Source organism: Larus michahellis, chromosome 7, assembly GCF_964199755.1.
Source record: "Larus michahellis chromosome 7, bLarMic1.1, whole genome shotgun sequence".
Taxonomy (NCBI): domain Eukaryota; kingdom Metazoa; phylum Chordata; class Aves; order Charadriiformes; family Laridae; genus Larus; species Larus michahellis.
In genome coordinates, this window is record NC_133902.1 from 3,861,880 (window position 1) to 3,881,796 (window position 19,917).

General features: G+C 60.7%; 1 protein-coding gene and 1 long non-coding RNA gene across 4 annotated transcripts; one reads left to right on the plus strand and one right to left on the minus strand.

Annotated features, from left to right (window-relative positions):
• Positions 1–2,371: 2,371 nt before the first annotated feature.
• On the minus strand, positions 2,372–4,702 carry LOC141746592 (uncharacterized). Its single transcript, XR_012588411.1, has 2 exons — positions 4,583–4,702; positions 2,372–2,761 (listed from the first exon to the last, which is right to left on the minus strand). It is a non-coding gene; the product is annotated as an uncharacterized LOC141746592 (long non-coding RNA).
• A 1,511-nt stretch (positions 4,703–6,213) lies between these two features.
• On the plus strand, positions 6,214–19,730 carry WDR81 (WD repeat domain 81). 3 transcript variants are annotated; one of them, XM_074595453.1, is made up of 11 exons: positions 6,214–6,337; positions 7,619–11,185; positions 11,884–11,991; positions 12,097–12,287; positions 14,248–14,438; positions 14,706–14,871; positions 15,052–15,217; positions 15,533–16,231; positions 16,407–16,552; positions 16,814–16,993; positions 17,940–19,730. In XM_074595453.1, exons 2-11 carry the CDS (start codon positions 7,627–7,629, stop codon positions 18,264–18,266), a joined length of 5,733 nt encoding a protein of 1,910 aa, XP_074451554.1. In that variant the 5' UTR covers positions 6,214–6,337; positions 7,619–7,626; the 3' UTR covers positions 18,267–19,730. The 3 variants fall into 3 exon arrangements, with proteins under 3 accessions (XP_074451554.1, XP_074451555.1, XP_074451556.1); XM_074595454.1 differs by having other exon boundaries at positions 6,236–6,337; positions 7,616–11,185; XM_074595455.1 differs by lacking the exon at positions 6,214–6,337 and adding an exon at positions 6,807–6,911.
• The last annotated feature ends 187 nt before the right edge of the window (positions 19,731–19,917 follow it).

Here is a 19,917-nt window from a genome sequence, read left to right on the forward strand (position 1 = left end):
GATCCACCAGCCCCTCCTGCTCCTCTCGCTGGCTGTTGGCAGGGAGCTTTGGTTCAGCACACCGGTCACGCTGACCTTCTGCTTTGCAAAAGCCCATTTTCCCAGCAAGGGGAGCTGTGACCGAGACAAGCCGCTCTCCCAGCTGGCAACTAGATAGTCTCTGTGCAGGAACTTGCACGAAATACCCTACCCCTAAGGACAGAGGGCTGCCATCCGACCTCTGAGCGAGCAGCACCTGCTGGCATTGCTTACACCTGCCTTGAATATTGCATTAGCTGCTGCAGCCAGCACTTCCCACCCCCTGCCAGCAGCCAGCCTCCAGCAGAGAAATCCCAGCCCCTGCCAGCGTCCCCTCTCCTGCTGTGTCCCTGGATGCTTCGAGGAGGTGGCCAGATACTGCAGGAAACACAGCCTCGACGCTGGAGGAAAGAGTTACTAGGTTTTTGCAAGGCAACAGCGAGCAAGGCTGTGCTTTCTACAGGAAACACTGCACTTACTCACCGGTCACATGGGGCTTTGCAGGAGGAAGGGTAAACCCTGAGAGCCGGGCAACTTCCCACAGGGACACTTACTTTGTCAGCCTAAAAACCCTCTGCTCGTACCTGAAACGCGGGCTAGCCAGAGCCCCAGCCTGTTTGCTCAGCAGGTGAGACGCTGCAACGCTGCTTTTGTGTTAAACACACAAACTTGCACTCTGGCACCTTCTCTTTGACCCGAAATACGGATTTTTACATTTCCTGACCCCAGGGGCTCGGTGCTGCTGCTCGGGGCAACCCTCTGCCCTGAAATAGCCACATCTTACCAGGAAAAGAGCTGGTTTTCAGCAAAGCGGGTCAGTCCTTCGCGACGGCAGGAGGAAGCAGCAAACGTAAGCATTACCCGTACGCTGAGGCACGCAAGGGCGGAGGCGCTGGTGGCCAGAGCACACAGCTCCCCTCCATATCAAGCATCGACAGCACCGCGCTGTGACGCATGGGAGGGGGGAGCACGGCCCAGGAGCTGCTCCTCCTTGCCTTCGAGCATCCTGCACACTCACACACACCCCCAGGAGTTTTTGCCCTCTCGATGCGCTCCAGGACTTGTTGAGCACCGAGCAAGCGCCAGCGATTTTGTATGGACTCGCAGCAGGGCAGCTGCGGTGGAAGAGACAGGCTCGGCCTCAAGCTGGAGGTGTTCATCCATGGTCCTTTCTGCTCGGAGAGCGATCCGAGGCGGTTCAGCAGTCCCGCTCCCTCTGGGGGATGGCAACCCCAAAGAAACTCAGCTCCTTGCAGCCATCAGCAAGCACCCAGCAAGCAGAGCAGCTTTATGTAAGAGGGAAGGACCCCCCAGGACAACAGATTTGCTCCACTTCTGCCCCTTAATGAACACCAGGCCCCTTCCTGCACATCACTAGGTGCCAAAATTTGGTAGCAGCTAAAATTTGGTCGCATGCCTTGGATGGCTGGAGCCTGGAGAGGCGCAGATTTAGTTGAAACTGTGCAGACTTATTTCAGCACAGGGCCATTCCTCCCTGCCCGCCCTCGGAGCTGGAATGAGCTGTGATCTTTCTGGCAGGCCCCGAGCAGCAGCACCCAGACACTCCTTTGCTTCCCAAGGCCAAGGCAACCTGGGAGCCGGTGGTCCCAGCAGCCCCATGCCCCATGGGAAAGGCAGCTCCATGGGTGCAGAGGCTCCCAGGAGCCCTCGCTGGGTCCACACAGAGACATTTCACCCTACCCCGAGCCATAGGGGAGCCATACAGCTCCCCTCTCGCCCAGTGCAAGGCCGGGGGGGTCTCCATCCCTGGAGAGCAGCTTCCAAGTCCCCTTTGGGGCCATCTTCTGCTTCTGTCCAACAGCCAGGCAGAGCCTGGACCGTGGAGGAGCCCGGCAAGGTTCACCTGGGCCCCTCTCAGCGCTGCTGGCTCCAAATACCTGGAATCCTGGTGCTGCCCCAGGGCTGGCCACAGGCGGGGCTGCCTGGCCTTGCAGGACAGTGATTTCTGGAACAGACGTCTGGATCCATGCGTGACTCGGCCCTGAGTCACCCGCTCCCAGCAGCCCAGCCCCACCGCACCCAACCAGCACCAGGGCAGCGTGGGTGCGGAGACAGCCCTCTCCTGCGGCTCCATCCCACCGCCCAGCGTGTTGCAGGACTAATCCTGCTCCTGAGCTCAGCAGCAGGTCAGTCCTGCGAGCTACACCCCGCCTCGGGTCACCTCTTTTGCTCAAACCAAGGGGACTTGAACAACCAACCCTCCACCCACGGACTGATGCAGCATCAGCCAGGGACCGAGCTCTGACTCTACACCCCCTCCCCAGCACCCACCATCCTCCCATCAGGCAGATCCGGGCACCCCACAGGCAACAAACTTCCTAAAACTCAACTGTTGAGCAAAACAGAAAGTTTAATGCCTCTTTCAGTCTTTCAGCTAAATGCCACCCTACCAGCAGGGCGGGCGACGACCCCGCTCGACAGCCCCGCTGGCAGGGCTGCCAGGCAATCCCCCAGCCATAGCTCTGTCTGGAGGCAGCGAGGAGATTTCTTCATCCCGGTCAGGCTCATCCTCAGCCCTCAAATCCACAGGCCGCTGCAGAATGGCTCCTCCCAGTCGCTCGGGGCACGGCTCCGGCTGAGATCCAAAGGTCCCGGTGACGAGAAGAGAGTGGCTACATTCAACAGTTCTTCAACTGGCAGCTTTAGCTACTAGAGAAGGACATAAAGCTTGCCACTGAAGAACTGGTGCTGGTTAGCCAGGAGCGGGGCGGCGGAGCAGCACCTGGGAAGGGAACACACACATCAGAGACAGGATGGAATCGTGCCGAGCCGAGCCATCACCCACAGCTGCCACCCCCGGCGGCAGAGCTGCTCCTCTCCCCCACCCCAGCACTAAGCCCTGATCCACCGCCTCGTCCTTCCCCCCGAGGGCTGAGATCCCACAGGATCACCCCTCTGTCGCAGGGGATCCAGAGGCAGCTCCGACCTCGCCTCTTCCCATCCCTCCCCTCTCCCAAAGCAGATGGTCCATCGGCTCTGGCACCTGCAGCCGGCCCTAAACCGCGAGTGACGGGGCAGGGAAATCAAGGCCGTTTCTGCCGGAAAAATAAGAGATAAACCAGCCTGCTCCGGCAGGGACCGGTGGCCGCAGCAGGGAGGCCACTGCAGGTAGGGGTTAAGGCATTCCCCACTCACCTCGGGCATCCACGCTGGCAGGGTCCCACCTGGCCGGGGGCCAGCTGCCGCCGGGGAAGACACTTTGTCAGGCGGCTGCTGCCAAGCCCGCGCCGGGAGAATTTTGGGGAGCGCAGCCTTTTTTCCGTGTTATTTTGTCAGAGGATGAGGACGCCAACCCCGGGGGCCTGGTGTGGGACCCCACTGCTGCCCATTCCACCCGGGAAAAAAACCCCTTTTCCGCACTGCCCAGCGTTTTGGCTGTGGGGATTGACTTCTGGGAAAGCCCCGGGCGTCCAGCCCTGCTGGGGGGGACAGATGGCCCCGGGAGACCCCCCCCCCAGCCGGCCACCACACCATCTGCCCCGCAGCATCCCTCCTGCCGGCGTCACCCCCAAGGCACTCGGGATCCCGGCTGGCCCCGAACCTTCGCGGGTGGCGGGGGAAGGCCGGGGTCCCGGTGGGTGTCGGGGCGGGAGGCTGCGGGGTGGCTCCCGGTTGCGGGGCCGGTGGTGGCGGGGCGCAGCGGCGGCGGGGCCTGGCGGGGATGCCGAGCATTCCTGGCGTGCCGGGTACATCTGGTCCGGATTCCAGCGAGCGGGTCCCGGCCCTGCTCCACCCCCGCTGGCCCGTGAATCAGCACCCCGGCTCCGCCGGCACCGGGGGCCCTTGCCAGTACCGGGGGCTGACGAGGGGGGGACCCTGCCGGTAACGGGAGATCCCCTCCACCCCTTCTCGGCACCGACAGACGTTACCGACACCGGGGAGGGCCCCAGTGGGAGCTCGACCCGCTAATAAAACCCGCAACCGGTGCCCCCCTCCCGGTTTAACCGGGTCATCCCTCCCTCCCCCCCGTCCCCCTCTGGGTAAAACCAATTCCCCCTCCCCCCGCTAACGGAGACAGCTCCCCGCCGCCGCTCCACGGTAAAGCCGGTCCCTCCGGTCCCCCGCGGGGTACCCCGCCGGCCTCCCGCCCGCTCCGCTGCCCGGGATGCTCCAGTCCGTGATCACGGCGGGGAGCGGCCCCGGGTCAAAGTCTGCCCCGCCCGGTCCCGGAGTGAAGGTCACCCCCGGGGTGGCCACCGCCCGTCGCGGGGTGGCCCCGGCCGCGGCCCCGCCCGCCCCACCGGCACCCCCCGGAGCGGGGACCGCGCCCCGGTCCCGCTCCCAACCCCCGCCCCCCCCACACCCCGCCCCGCCGCCACCGGGGGCGAGGCCACCGGGCCCAGGCGGCGCCCGCGGCGCCCCGGAGGGGTCGCGCTGACCCGAGCCCCTCCTTCCACCGCCACCACCCTACCCGGGGGAAAGGTGACCTTTCCCCGGTGGGACTACCGGGCGCGGCGGGGCTGCCGGGCCCCTCGACCCCCGGCGAACCGGCGGCCACCGGCTGCCCTTAACGCCCGCCCCAGCGCGGCCGCACCGGACCCACCTGCGCGGCGCGGCCCGACGCCATCGCCCCGCCGAGGCCCGGCCCGGCCCGGCCCGGCCCGGTGCCGCCGCCGCCGCCTCCCCCCGCCGCCGCGCGCGCCGGCTCCCGTCTCGGATCAGCTGGCGAAGTCATGACGCAGCCACCCACCGGCCCCACCCCCGACCAATCGCCTGCCGGCACGGGCGGCACACGCCCCGCCCCCGCCGCTCCCGCCCCCCCGGCGCGATTGCCGCTCCCTCCCGCCAATAGCCGCCCAGCACGGCCCGCCGCCCAACCAATGGGAAAGCAAAGCGGGCGCTCTCGCCCCGCCCACCCCGCCGACGGCGCTGGGCTCTCCCCACGGCCAACCGGCGGTTGCCTAGGAAACGGCGGGGGGCCCCGCCCCGCCGCGGGGCATGCCGGGAAGTGTAGTGCAGCGCGGCCCTCCCGGCATGCCCCGCGTGCTGTGAGTTGGCATTTTCCAGCGGGTGAAGAAGGAGGCGGTGGGGGGGGGAGCTCTTAAAGGGCCCGGCCCCTCCTCGGTGGGGCCTCCCCCGTCCGCCCCTTCCCACCTTTCGGGCGGCGCCTTTTTTCCCCGGCTGGGGGGGCGGGGGGGGGGGGTTGTGGAGGGACACACACACACGCAGAGTCCCCCCCCACCCGATTCCCAGAAGTTGCTCGAAGTCGGCGGCCCAATCAGAAGTGAGAGCTCCGGCCGCCGCCGACCAATCGGCGGGCGACGGGGGGGGCGGGGCCGCGGGAACTCGGCTGACCCCGATGACTTGGCAGCGCCCGCGCGATGACTGGACAACTTCTTTAAAGGGGCCGCGCACCCCACCGGGGAGAACCGGAGGGGCCCGGGGTGGGAGCGGGAGCGCCGCGGCTGCTCGCGGCAGCCGCGGCGCTCCCTCTCCCACCCCGGACCCCGTGGGCAGCTGCGGGGCGAGCTCAGAGCATGGTGGACCCGCGGGTCGTCGGCGGCGTTGCCTCTTTAAGGCCGTTTCCTGCCCTTCGCCCCAGTAACAGCTGATTGCAGCGAGCCGGGGGCGGGGGGGACCAATGGGCTGCCTCCACGTCCCGCCCACGTGACTCCCACGCGCGGCGCTGCCCGGCGGGAGCTCCCCCTTCCCTTCTTTGCGTTCTTAAAGGGGCCGCTTGGGGCCGGGGCGGAGAGGGAAGGTCCGGCCGCAGGAGGGTGACCGGGCAGAGCCGCGCACGGCGGTAGAGCCCCGGCGGCGGCTGCGGGACTCGTCCCGGTTCACGGTGACCGGGCAGAGCCCCGTGGAGGGGAGAACCCCGGGGCGGAGTGAGGGGGCGGCCTGGCCCCGCTTCCCCCGGCCCGGCACTCACCTGGCCGCCGGTGGGGTCCACCTGCCGCCTCCCGCCGCGGCGGCGACCCCCTTTTAAGGCCGGCTGCCTCGTCAGCTCGGCTCGCCCGATTCCAGCTGACAGCGCCGAGCGCCTTTGACGTCACCGTGACCTCAGCCGGCGCCGCCGCGTCATGCCCCGCCGCCTGCCCATGTATAGGCACCGCGCCCCGGCCTTGCGCAACCCGCACTCCCCCCTCCTCCCCGCCCCCGCGGCCGCTGGAGGGAGCCCGGTCCCCGCCCCGGGGCCACCGGGGCTCGGAGGGGTGTGTGTGTCCCCTCGTCCCCCCCCCCGCCTCCCTCCCGCCGGGCACATGGCGGCGCGGCGGCCGCATGTGACCGCTGTCACCTGACCAACATGGCCGGGGCCGCCGCCCGCCGCGGTTGAGCCCGCCGCCGCCGCCGCCAGGTAACGCCGGGCCGCGGGGACACCGGGGCGGGGAGGGGGGGGACACCCCCGCCCTCCCTCCCCCCAACCCGGGGTGGGGGGGCGAGGACCCCCGGGACGAGTCCTCGGGCTTGTGGGGCTCAGCCCGGCTCTGCCCCCCCCCCCCGCCCCTCCCCGATAGCGAGGGCCCGCTGGGGCTGGGGCTGGGGTCCGGTGCCCGGGGCTGCCTCACCTGCTTGGTGCCGGGGACGCGCTCCTTGCCGATGGGCATCCTCCCGCGTCACCCCCCGGGGCTGCGGCAGTGCCGTCGTGTCTCCCCTTCCTGGCCCTGGGATTGCAGAGGTCCCATCGTGTCCCCTCCCCCGGTACCGGGGATGCAGAGGGCCCGTCATGCCCCCTTACCCATCGTGGGGGCTCTGTAGGTGACATCGTGTCCCCCCACCGCCTGCAGAGGTGCCGTCACGTCCCCCTCCCTGGCCGTGGAGGTGCCATTGTGTCCCCCCGCTGTCCCTGGGCCTGCAGAGGTGCCATCGTGTCTCCTCCCGCAGCACCGGGGCTGGGGAGGTCCCATCACGTACCCTCACCAGCTGCAGAGGTACCGCTGTGTCCCCCCCCGCCAGCCCTAGGGCTGCAGATTTCCCATCACGTCCCCTTCCTTGGCTATGGAGGTGCCATTGTGTCCCCCGCACTGTCCCTGAGCGTGCAGAGGTCCCATCAAGTCCCCTTCCCCAACCCTGTGGCTGTGCAGGTCCCATCATGCCTCCCCTACTCGTCCCATCATGTCCCCTTCCCTGGCCCTGGGGCTGCGGAGTTCCCATCGTGTCCCCCCCACCAGCCCTGGGGCTGTGGAGGTCCCATTGTGTCCCCCCACCAGTCCCATTATGTCCTCCCTCCCCGTCTCTGGTGCTGCAGAGGTCCCACTGTGTCCCCCCTGGGCCTGCAGAGGTCCCATCGTGTCCCCTTCCCCAACCCTGTGGCTGTGTGGGTCCCATCGTATCCCCCTCCCTGGCCCTGGGGCTGTGGATGTCCCACCGTGTCCCCCTCCTTGGCTGTGGGGGTCCCATCTTGTCCCCCCGAGCCAGAGCTGGTCCCTTTTAAACCCCCACCCCTCCCTGATATAGTGTCTTTTGAGCCAGCTCCTAAAACCAGCTTTTTTTTCCCCTGGGTAGTAATGGGGAAGTGAGAGTTGCTGCACGGCGCCTGCTCGGCGGGGGAGGACTGGGGCTCCCGAGGGGAGGGCTGGGACGTGGCCATGTTCCTCCGCTCGCTCACAGCCTCTCTGGGCCCTCTTTCTCCCAGCAGGAGCCAATATGGACGGCTTCCTCCAGAGCGTGGAGAAGGACCTGAACATCGACCGCCGGCAGCTGGCCGCCGCTGCCGAGGGGACCCACGTTACCGCCTTCGTCCCGGTGAAATGGCTGGCGAGCCTCAAAGAGCGCCGGGTGCTGCCCGGCCTGTGCCCGCGGCCGGAGGGGCTGAGCGACGTGGAGGTGAGGACGTTCCTGCAGCACTCCGTGCAGAAGCTGCCGGCGGGCTGGACGCGGGTGGAGATCCACGGGCTGCGGAAGGAGCGGCTGGCGTACCCCCTGCGGTTGCAGCCCCCCGCCTCCGACCAGCGTAACGGCAGCGTGGAGACCCTGCACGGCTTCATGCAGAGTGTCGCCTCCCAGAATTACCGAAACCTGTGGGGTCGGGCTCACTGCCTCTACGTGCGGCCGTACCGCCATGCCGATATGCCGCCCACCGTGCCGGCCCTGGATGCGCTGCGGGCTGCCCTGCAGAAGGCTTACGGTTGCCCCGTCCTTCAGGTGGGCAAGAGCGCGCCCGGTGCTTCCCCTGCCAAGGAGAGCGTGGCGGCCACCAAGGGGGTGCCCTCCTGCCCCAACGTGCTGCAGGCCGAAGCTCTGCTGGAGTCGGCCACCATGCTGTACGTCGTCTACCCCTACGTGCAGTACTGTTTGCATGACATCGTGACTTTCAGCCCAGCCAAGCTCACCAATAGCCATGCCAAAATCCTCTTCCTCCTCTTCCACGTGCTCCAGGCCATGAAGGCTTGTCACCAGGCGGGTCTGGCTTGCGGCGCCTTTTCCCTTCGGGATGTGGCTGTGGACGAGAAGCTGTGCAGCCGGCTCCGTGTGAACTTCAGAGAGTACGAGGGACCGAAGGAAGAGGAAGTGAATCTGGAGGCTGGTCTGGAACAAACGAGCGAGCAAAACAGCGCTGGTGTGCGAGGGCAGGAGGCGAGGTGCACCGCCTGCCAGAAGGACCTCCGAGACCTGGTGTTACAGTGGGTACATGGGCAGGTCAGCAACTTTGACTACCTTATGCGTCTAAACAGTTTGGCTGGGAGGAGAATGGGAGACCCCAATTATCACCCAGTTCTTCCATGGGTGGTGGACTTCACTACCAAAAACGGCAAGTTCAGGGACCTAAGGAAATCCAAGTTCCGACTCAACAAGGGAGACAAGCAGCTGGACTTCACCTATGAGATGACCAAGCAGGCGTTTGTTGCTGGTGGGTCAAGCGGGGAGCAGCTCCACGTCCCCCATCACATCTCCGATGTCCTTTCGGATATCACCTACTATGTGTACACAGCTCGGAGGACACCCAAGGCAGTGCTGTGCTGCCACGTGAGGTCCCAGTGGGAGCCCAATGAGTACCCAGCCAGCATGGAGCGCATGCAGAGCTGGACCCCAGATGAGTGCATCCCAGAGTTTTATACGGACCCCTCCATCTTCCGATCCATCCATCCAGACATGCCCGACCTGGACGTGCCATCTTGGTGTAGCTCCTACGAGGAGTTCATCAAAGTCCACCGCATGCTGCTTGAGAGCCGGGAAGTTTCTCAGGACCTCCACCACTGGATTGATCTCACTTTTGGGTACAAGCTGCTGGGGAAGGATGCTGTCAAGGAGAAGAACGTCTGCCTCCATCTAGTAGACAACCACACGCATCTGACGACGTACGGGGTCGTGCAACTTTTTGACCAGCCGCATCCCAGGCGCATGGTGGGACCTGCCTACACGCCTGCTGAAGCTCCAGCCATTGCCCGGCCCCTTCTCCAGAACATCAGGGAGACTGTGTTTTTGGAGGACATCCAAGGCCAGGTGACAGATGCGGTTAATGGGCTGGTCCTGGAGGCTACTCCTAGTGAAACCACCTGGTCTGGGGAGAAACCCGTCGCTGGTGAGGATGAATTAGAGCAAGGCATGGAAGCCCTGGATTCGATTTCTGCGACTAGTAGAGCTGCTGATCAGCCCTGTGCCACTGTGCCTTCAGCACAGCCCTCCACCCTCCCTGCTTATGCCACTGAAGGCAAAACCTCAGGTGTCCGACCTCACCGTCGGAGCAAGACAGGTGCTGTGGATCAGGTTGACATGAAGATCACGCTTCCTGAAGGCTTCAATCCGCTCCAGGCCCTGGAAGAACTGGAGAAATTGGACAATTTCTTGGTTAAAGGCTTAAGCAGTGAGATGCAGCTAATGGAGCAGCCGTGGGAAGAGCCACCCCTGGGTCTCTCGGACCTCTTCCAGAGGGACATGCAAGCTTTGGGCATTCTGGTAGCTGAGATTATATTTGCACCAAGGATTCGTCCTTCGAAGCCTGACGCATCCCTGTTGGAGCGGTTCCTGATGGTGCGTAATCTGTGTCGCTACCACCCCAAGGAGATCCCGGCCCCACTCCAGCACGTGCTGCACGTCCTGCTGCAGCTGAGTGTGCCGGTGGAGAAGCTCCTGAAGACCAAGCTGGGCAAGGGCATGGTGCAGTTGTTTGAATACAAACCCGTCTCCCAGGGCCTCCCCCCACCCTGTCCCACACAGCTCCTCAGTCCCTACAGCTCTATTGTCCCCTTCCCCACGTACTTCCCAGCCCTCCACAAATTCATTTTCACCTATCAGGCAAAGAAGATAGAGGATGAAGGTCAGGGCCGGGAACTTGTTTTCCAGCTGTGGCAGCAGCTGGAGGGGATCCTTTCTGAAATCACTCCTGAAGGCTTGGAGATTCTGCTGCCCTTCATCTTGTCTCTGATGTCCGAGGAGAATACTGCTGTCTACGCAGCGTGGTATCTCTTTGAACCTATAGCTAAATCCCTAGGTCCGAAGAATGCCAATAAATACTTGCTCAAGCCGTTGATTGGAGCATATGAGACCCCCTGCTACCGCCACGGCAGGTTCTACCTCTACACAGACTGCTTTGTCGCCCAGCTGATAGTGCGCCTGGGGCTGCAATCCTTCCTCCTGAACCTGCTGCCGCACATCCTGCAGATTCTCGTTGGCATCGAGAATTCACGGGAGGAGAGCAAATCCCTCCTCGGCACAGCTGAAGATGATGAAAGTGGAGGGGAAAGCCCAGTGTCGTGCGTGTTTGGGGAGGAGATCAAAATGGATGTAGAGCATGGCTCCGCTGCACTCGATCTCCTCGACTACACCTCTGGTGTCAGCTTCCATGACCAAGCCTACCTGCCCGAGGGCGAGGACTTCCAGAGCGGCCTCTATGTCGGGGAGACTCTTCAGCCTCAGGAGCAGGAATCGCTCAGCCTTGGGCGGCTGAGTGACAAGAGCAGCGCCAGCGAGGTGTCCCTGGGAGAGGACAGACCTGCGGACGGGGATTCCCAGAAGGACAAGAGCAGCCTGAAGTCGATGGACAGCAGCCAGGACTTGAAACAGAGCGAGGACTCGGAGGAGGAGGAAGAGGAGCATGATGAAGAGGAGCACGATGATGCCACGGTTGATGCGGAGCTGACGGTGGCCGTGGATGCTGGTGCCTCCGTGGATGTCACCCTGGCTGATGACAGCAGCGAGCCAGAGGATGGAGAGGGAGAGGAGCTGCCGGATCACTCGGATGACAAAGAGCAGACAATTCTGTTGGGTAAGACCCTGCTAGCGTTGAGCCTTTCTGCTGAGCGTGGCAAACCCAGTAAATCATAGAATCACAGAACCGTCGAGGTTGGAAGGGACCTTTCAGATCATCGAGTCCAACCATCGACCTAACTCTGACAAACCCCATCACTACCCCGTGTCCCTCAGCACCACGTCTGCCCGGCTTTTAAATCCCTCCAGGGATGGCGATTCCACCACTCCCCTGGGCAGCCTCTTCCAATGCTTGACAACCCTTTCGGTGTAGAAATTTTTCCTAATATCCATCCTGAAGCTCCTCTGGCGCAACTTGAGGCCGTTTGGTCTCATCCTATCGCCTGTTAACTGGGAGAAGAGAGCAACCCCCACCTCTCTACACCCTCCTTTCAGGCAGAGAGCGAGAAGGTCTCCCCTCAGCCCCCTTTTCTCCAGGTTGAACACCCCCAGCTCCTTCAGCTGCTCCTCATAAGACTTGTTCTCTAAAAAAAAAGCAGTGAGTGGGAGAAGGGGAGAGCCTGGGAAGAAGTGGGTCCAGATTTGGGGGTGTCTGTGGTCCCAGCTTGGGAACAGTGATGAAACCAGTGTAAAAGGCCAGGTCTCCGCTGAAGCCTGTGGATCTGAGACCCAGGGAGCTGCCTGCGGGGAGCAGCCGGGTGATAGCTAATCTGCGCCGTGCCGGGCTTTGTCCTTGCGACTGTTTTTGTTTTGCAGACACAGCCTGTAAGATGGTGAGGTGGCTCTCAGCCAAGCTGGGCCCTACTGTCACGTCCCGCTTCATCGCCAGGACCCTGCTCCGTCTGCTCACCTCCTGCTACATCGGTAATGTCTGCTCCTGGGACCCCAGGGTCCCAAACCGGTCTGCTGGGGTGCCTGGTGGCCCGGGTGTAGCCTGCTGCTTCGGCTCATGATGTTGTCTCTGGGCAGGCCCCACCAGGCAGCAGTTTGTACCAACCAACGATGAGAACAGTCCCCTGAGTACAGGAAATATCTACCAAAAACGGCCGGTGCTGGGAGATCAGGTGTCCAAGCCAGTGCTGGCCTGTCTCGTCCATGTGGCGTACCTGTACGGAGAGCCCGTCCTCACCTACCAGTACCTGCCCTACATCAGCTACCTGGTTAGTATTGCCTTTTCTCCTCTTCTCGCACGCGTTGGGGCGAGAGCCGTGTGCAGGCACAAAAGGAGGTGGCACAGAAAATAGTCCAGGCTTGCCAGCAGCCTCCTGCGTAAAAATTTGTGCTCGGTTGAGCTCCATCTGGGCCAGTGTGGGCTGAGCAGCTCTTGCTGTGTTGGCCGGGCAGGGCTGTGCTGATGCAGCCAGAAGAGACACTTTCACCCCCAGCCAGAAGCTCTGGATCTCTCCCAGAGAGGCGCACGGCTGCGTACGTGGGCTTTGCTCTTTAGCAAGCCTCGGCCACCGCGGATCTGCATTGGGCTGCTGCATCCCCTCCTTCCCCCTTTCAGTTGCGGGCTTTCCCTCTCCAGACCCTGTGCTGGCACGCGCGGAAGCCAGAGAAAAAGGTTTTCTTTTGCTTTGCTGGGCGAGCGTGCCGAAAACGGAGCTGGCACAAGGGTGGGATTGTGATAACGGGCAGGCGGAGCAGCTTGGGCTGCTGCAGGATTGCTGGAGCGAGTGTTTTTTAGAGGTCTGTATGGGTAGATAGGGCATGAGCTGGGGAGAGACTAAAGGAGGTTTTTCAACTGTATAAAAATACTGGCAAGACTTACAAACTCTTCAGCTCGAAATTCGTAGCTGAACAGCAAGAAGAAAATGCGTGTAATGCAGCTGGTTGAAAAACAAACCAATTTTTCATAAAAAAAAAGTCTTTGAATATTTTAAACAGGCTTGTTTTTCGTATTGCTCCCTTTTTAGTGGTTATAAACACTTTGGTTATGGATTCTTGTTTAAATGGAAAACTTCAATAGCTTTTTGATAGTATAAACGTAGAGGAAAAGAGGCCACAGCTGTTCATTTGAAGAAAACAAAAGGGCATTGTCAATTTTTCCAGTGTTGAAGGGGAGATTTTTCAGGGGAAAAAATCCCATTTTTCAGCAAAATCATTCTCCACCCAGTTGCAATCATAGCTCCAGCTGTTCTGCTTTGCTTTACTTAACTTATTGCTTGGGGGCACCGGGGGGGAATTAATACCCCCGTGAACAGCATTTGGCAACCTGATATTAAAGCGACGAAACTTGCGGGTCACAAATAGGATAAAGCCAATCCTTCTTGCAGGATTTGGCAGAGTGGATATTTTGTGAGAGGAAGAGCCTCTGTGATGAGCTGGAAGATGGCAGGTGGACAAGAAATATAGCGGAAACTGGGAATTGTTTGTGGTTTTTGCTATTGGCTCTCTTGTCTTGGGTGTTTGATTTGTCTAGGAGTTAGGAAATGGGACGGTCTAGAAGGAAATCTTTCAGGGTTGCTGTGGATGTTGTTAACTCTTTGGCATTGCTGTAACCAGCATCGGTACCTTGTCAGCAAAAAAGGATGTGCTCTTCTGCTCGTGAAGTTATGAGCAGCTCGACTTCCAGAAGTCAGCAGCAGGTTTGCCCATAATTTGTGATTAGATCTTTCATGCAAGGGCTGTTCCTCTGCAGTCTGTGCGTCCGGGCTGAACATGGCATGGGATGAAGACACTGATTCTCTCTTTAAGTCGCTTGTACGTCATAGGTTTCCCCTCTTCCTGTGCTGGCAAAGGATGCTCTGCAGTGTCCAGGCTGGTGATGATCTGGACCAGTCCGGAGTTGCCTCTCTCCCCTCTGAGTTTCCCAGCTGTGGGAGCATCCTGCAGGGAGATGCCCTCCAGAGGACACGTGTGAGCTTGAGGATGCCCTGCCCCATTCTCTCCAGGCTCATCTCTTGTGCTGACAACCGTCCATCAGTTTTCAGGCTCATCCCTTGAGTGTGAGACATGAGCTGCCGTTGAGACGACTCGGTGCTCAGGTTCCTCTCCCAGGGGCTGTGACCAGCGCTACGGTGCCGGGTTTTGAGGCTGAGCTCAGGGGATCCTGGGCTCACCCTTGATGTGCCCTGCTGGGAAGATGGTGGCCCTGGCACTGGAGGACTCCTTTTGCAGGTTGCGCCCAGCGGCGGGTCCGGTGGTGGCCGGCTGAACAGTCGGAAGGAGGCAGGGCTCCTGGCCGCTGTGACGCTGACTCAGAAGATCGTGGTGTGTCTCTCGGACACCACGCTCATGGACATTCTCCCCAAGATCAGCCAGGAGGTGCTGCTCCCGGTGCTGGGCTTCCTCACTTCGCCGGCCGTCGGGTAAGTGCTGTAGTCTGCCGTGTCTTCAGCCAGGATCGTCACAACTCAAAATGGGGGATTTGGAAATGGTTCTGTGGGAACCTTAATGCTTCTGGGGTTGTGGGGCTGCTCCTGCCGTGGTGTGCACCTCCTTGCGCTGGTACACAGCATGCACGTAGAGCTTGTGCTGATCAAGGCCTTCTGAGAGCACTGACAAGGCAGGAAGCATGAAGCAGAGGGGAAAAAGGGATATGTGGAGGGCAAGCTGGTAATGGATGTCCTCTTCAGTTTCCCCAGTGGTGCCCAGGCCCGTATTGTCCTGTGCGTTAAGACAATCAGCCTAATTGCCTTGATCTGCCTGCGGATTGGGCAGGAGATGGTGCAGCAGCATTTGAGTGACACAGTGAGAAACTTCTTTGGGGCGTTCTCACTGGTGCAGGAGCTGCAGGACCAGGTCAGTGATGTGGGAGAGGTCCTCCTGCCATCCCCCAGTACCCCGCTGCGGGAATGTGGTGGGCATACCTGCATACACCAGTACTGGTGTCATCAGTGCCCAGCCCAGGCTGTATTTGTGTAATTAATTATGTGGTGAGCGCATCTGATGTTGTGTATCTTCCTGTTTTCTCTCGTCCAGGGGTTGACGGCGGAGTCGGTGAGCAGCTGTGAGGTGCCGGTGATGGAGGTGCCCCTCTCAGATGGGAAGATGCTGGCCCTGGATCCGGCCGTGCTGATGGAATTACAGAAGGTGTTTAACCCTGAGATGGCCTACATCACCTACATCCCCTTCTCTTGCTTGCTAGGTACGGCTTGGCCACCATCTCCTGGGATTTCTGAGAGAGCTCCGTGCTCTGTGCACGCATGCTGGACCTGAGCTCGGGAGAAGTCAGAGGGCTTAGGGCTGCTGGGGGAAACTCACAGCTTCTGCACTGTGGCTTGGTCCGCTTGCTGGGCTGGGAGCCCACCAGGCTTCAGGCTGCTTTGGCTGGGAGCAGCGTGTGGCTGGCTTGTGGGGGACATTGTCTTCACAGCCCTGTGCTGACCCTTCTTCTGGTGATGGTGGGGGATGATGATGATGGGGAAATCCCTTCCTTTGAAGCCACCTTTTCTCCCTTCAGGTGATGTTATCCGGATGGTGGTGCCCAACCACTCGCTGGTGGAGAAGCTGGCCAGCCTCTACCTGGAGAACGTGAACCCCAAGAGCCTGCAGGTGGTTAGCCTGGAGCAAACACCGAGTGCGGCGGGCTCAGACCAAGATATGCGAGGGACCGAGCCCTTCTCTAGCCACCACGAGGACAGTCACTCCGGTACTTTTGGGAGCGTGCTGGTAGGGAACCGCATCCAGGTCCCTGTGGACACACAGCGTGAGGGTCTTGGCTTGCTTCGCCTCAGTGCTGGCACCGATGGCTTCATTCCCAGCTCATCCAGCGAGGAGAATGCCCTGAAGCACGACCTTCCTCGCAGCACTCACATGCTGTGTGGGAACTGGCTGGCCTACTGGCAGTATGAGATTGGGGTGAGCCAACACGACCCCCGCTTCCACTTCCACCAGATCAAGCTGCAGAGTTTCTCAGGGCATTCAGGGGCCATCAAGTGCGTGGCACCGCTCAGCAGCGAGGACTTCTTTCTTAGTGGCAGCAAGGACAAAACTGTCCGCCTTTGGCCCTTGTACAACTACGGGGATGGCACCAGCGAGGTGCCACCGCGCTTCACGTACGCCGAGCACAAGAAGTCAGTTTTCTACGTGAGCCAGCTGGAGGCATCGCAGCACGTGGTGAGCTGTGATGGGACCGTACACATCTGGGACCAGTTCACAGGTAAGAAGGGAAAGGGTGAGGGCTGGCTGGAGTGAACTGGTCCAGTCCTTAAAGACGAGAGGGGCCATACTGAGTTTTGGTGGCTCCCGCTAAAAAACAGTGCAGAACGGGAGATTTGCTGTGTATACCTTCTCCGTACATCTACTGCTGTAACTTCTCCGTTGTGTTTTCACAGGTAAGCTTCTCCGGACGTTTGATGAATTAGACAGCAAAGTCCCCATCACAGCTGTGACCACCATGCCGCCTCCCCATCACAGCATCTCTGTGGCCAGCGCAGACTCCGTGCTGCGTTTCATCGACCACAGGAAGCCAGGATTACAGGTAGGGAGTCTGGCGCTCTGCGAGCCACCCTCCTCCATCCCTGTGCTTAATCATAGAATCACAGAATGGTTCGGGTTGGAAGAGACCTTAAAGATCATCTGGTTCCGACCCCCGTGCCCTGGGCAGGGACACCTGAACACAGCTGATCCAAAGCCAGCTGTGATGACTCCCCAAAAGCCAGCTGGACCCCAAGGTCTCTTGTCTCCTAAGTGCCAGATCCCCTGATCTTCGTCCCCAATAGCTGGACTCTCTCTCTTGCAGCACGAGTTTCGCCTGGCCAGTGGGGTGAGCGCTGGGCTCATCCGCTGCTTGGCTGTCAGTCCGAACGGGCGCAGCGTTATGGCTGGCTTCTCCTCTGGTTTCATTGTGCTGCTGGACACCAGGACAGGACTCATCATGCGAGGGTGGCCTGCCCACGAGGGAGACATCCTACAGATCAAGGTGCGAAGTCCGGCTGGGGTCAGGGTAGGGGGTTGCTTTGTGGGCCTCATGGACCCACTGAGGTTGCCTGAAGCATCCTTCTGGCACGCGCTGCTTGGCAGGGCTTGTCTGCACAATCCGGGTGTTCCTCCATCCCTTGCTGTGTCCCCAAGAGGCTCGTCAAGCTCTCCTGCCCCACGGTTAGACCTGCGGGTGGCCGGTCTTGGCCCAACCTGTGCTGAAGGGAGATCAGCCCTCCCAGGCGTCGGTCCCTGCCGAGCAGGTCTGCAGCAGGGGCAGGGAGGAGACGCATCTCCCAGGAAGAAGCGAATGTGTTGCTTTCTCCACAGGGCTCTCGGCTCCCCTGGGAGAGCGTCGCTCTAATGAGTAACTCTTGTCCATATTTACCCGCCCTTAGGCAGCAGCGCCGGGGCTCCAGTGTCCTCGACCCAAATGCAGGTTAAACAAAGTTCAGCGGTCTGAGTTGTTTACCCTCTCACTAGCTCTGCTAATAAGCAGCTCCAGGCTTCTCCTACCCTCAGCAGTGTTTTCTACCGCGAGAGAGCCTCCCGATTCCTTTGCCTGAGAAGGAAAATAATTTGGCAGCTGGTTTGATGGGGAGGGAGACCGCATGATAATCTCGTTACCCACTGCAGTAGTAACAGATGATAAATGAGTCGTGCTGAGTATCAGGATGTTGTTGAGAAGAGACACAGCACACCTCTTGGAGGATAGCGCTAGGGGAGGTTGCCAGCTACCAGAGAGTCCTGTAGCTTCCAGCGTCCGCCCGGATGCCTTGTTAATACTGCTCAGTACCATCAGTTGCTTGGAAATGGCTGGGACTGTCCCAAGGGATGGTACTGGGACCGCTGGATTATTGGCAGCTACCTGCTAATCTCATTTGCAGGATGAGGGTGGGAGTTTTTATTGCAGCAGTGGTGGTTCACTGGCTTCTCCTCTCCTGCAGGCTGCAGAAGGCAACGTGCTGATCAGCTCCTCTTCGGATCATTCCCTGACTGTCTGGAAGGAACTGGAGCAGAAACCTTTGCACCACTACAAATCTGCATCTGAACCCATCCACGCGTTTGACCTCTACGGCAACGAAGTGGTCACTGGCACTGTGGCCAACAAGATTGGCGTCTACTCCATGCTGGAGTCCTCAGCCCTGCCCACCAGCACGACCAAGCTGAGCTCGGAGAATTTTCGGGGTACGCTGACCAGCCTGGCGGTCCTGCCCACAAAATGCCACCTCCTGCTGGGCTCGGACAACGGCGTCATACGCCTCCTGGCGTAGTGACATCCGTCCAAGAGCTTGTGGCTGTCCCACAGCGCTGGCAGTAGAGCTGAAAGCCGGCAGCGTTGCTTACGGAAAAGGCAGAGTTAGATGTTTCTGAACAGAGGATGCAGGGGGGAGGTGTACTTGTTAGTGAGCACTCGGTAAAGCATCTCTCACCTCTTTCTGTATCTTTAAAAAGAAAAAAGCCATAACTGAGAAACCTCCACTGCTGCTGGGAGAAATACTGGGCGTTGTAGGTCACTGTCACCCCTGCAGAGAGGCCTGGAGCTCTCCGTACCATGTGTGCCTGATCCCCAGGGGACTGTGAGCTGCCCTCCAGAGTAATAGGGACCACAGGTATCCTCCCCCTTTCAGTTAAAGGGGTTAAAGCTGCCCCTCGACAAGAAAACACCAGTAATAGCTACTGCCATCTGCACTTACCCTTCCCGTCCACTCCTGAACCACTGAACGGTCTTGCTAGGATAGCATGAGCTGGGCCTGGGAACTGCCGCCTTCGGAGCTGCGTGGTGCCAGGCATCTCCTCCTCCCGTGGTCTGTGTTCAAGACCCAGAGGGTGTACTCTTAAAAACTTTAGGTGCTGCCGGCTGAGTCTGAGCCTGTATGAGAGGAGGAGAGGTTAACTAGAGCAATTCTGCTGCCTTACTGGCTCCAGGGCAAAGACTGGGATGGAAGTCGGCCGAGGCACAAACCCCATCGGCTCCGCTGGTTCATTTGGGAATGGGCTGCTGCAGAGGGACAGTTTGGGATGGGAATGTGACCCTCCAGGGAGGCCAGAACTAGATGCTTCCATGAGGGTTTTGGCTTCTGGAGCAGTAGGGTAGGGATGGACTGTTGTTGGTTCCTGCCCCAGCAGCACTGCATCCCGTGTTTATCTAAGGGGTGAGGAATGAATGCCCTGCGTGCCACGCGCTGGCAGCGTTCCTGAAGAAATCCTCCTTCTAATCCTCTCCGCCCTCCTTTGTGCTGGTCAGCCTCCTGGGAAAGACAGGACAGCAAAAAGGTGCTCAGTTTTGTCCCCTCCTGCCAGGGGACGTGATCCAGCATGGTCTCCTGACCTTCCCTTCGGGACAGCACCGTCTGTTCCCACCCCAAAGGCGAGGAGAGCGCTCTTTGACCCAGCAGTAGGAGCAGTTGCCTCACTTCTGTTGCAGCCCTTTTCCCATCCATCCTTCAGCCTAGTCAGAGCCAGTGTCAGGGGGAGCGGGAAGCTCTTGTCTTGGGCGGAGGAGGAGCCTGCTGTGGGTTGTCCTGGAAGGGGAAAGGGCTTTCATCCAGCTGCCGGTTCATCTGAGCCACCTGCAGCCGGGAAGGCTGCCCTCCGCTTCTGGGGAGGGTGGGGAGGTGAAGTTGGCCCTTGCTACCCTTCCCTACCCAAGGGGAGCTCTCAGTCCCGTGTTGCCTATTAACCATTTGCAATAGATGTAAATATTTACTTCTAATAAACTCTTTGGAAGAGATGCAGAGGGGTGTGTGGGGCAGGTCTGTGCTGGAGGGGCCCAGGCGCGGTACGGGGCTGGCGGCAGCACTCCTGTTCTGGCAGCCAACGCTCTGCATTCGGGCACCTCTCGTGTTCCTGGGTGAGCTGGAGGAGGGATGCTGTGAAAATGCCTTGGATGTAAGGTAGGACTCTGCTGCACGGGGATTTGGA

What these genes read in the sequence shown, in the direction of transcription:
- WDR81 (XM_074595453.1), top strand. Translation starts at nt 7,627, where the DNA reads ATGGACGGCTTCCTCCAGAGCGTGGAGAAGGACCTGAACATCGACCGC. An exon ending in TGCCCTACATCAGCTACCTG is followed by an intron (nt 12,288 to 14,247) that starts GTTAGTATTGCC and finishes CTCCTTTTGCAG; the next exon opens with GTTGCGCCCAGCGGCGGGTC. An exon ending in TGCAGGAGCTGCAGGACCAG is followed by an intron (nt 14,872 to 15,051) that starts GTCAGTGATGTG and finishes TCTCTCGTCCAG; the next exon opens with GGGTTGACGGCGGAGTCGGT.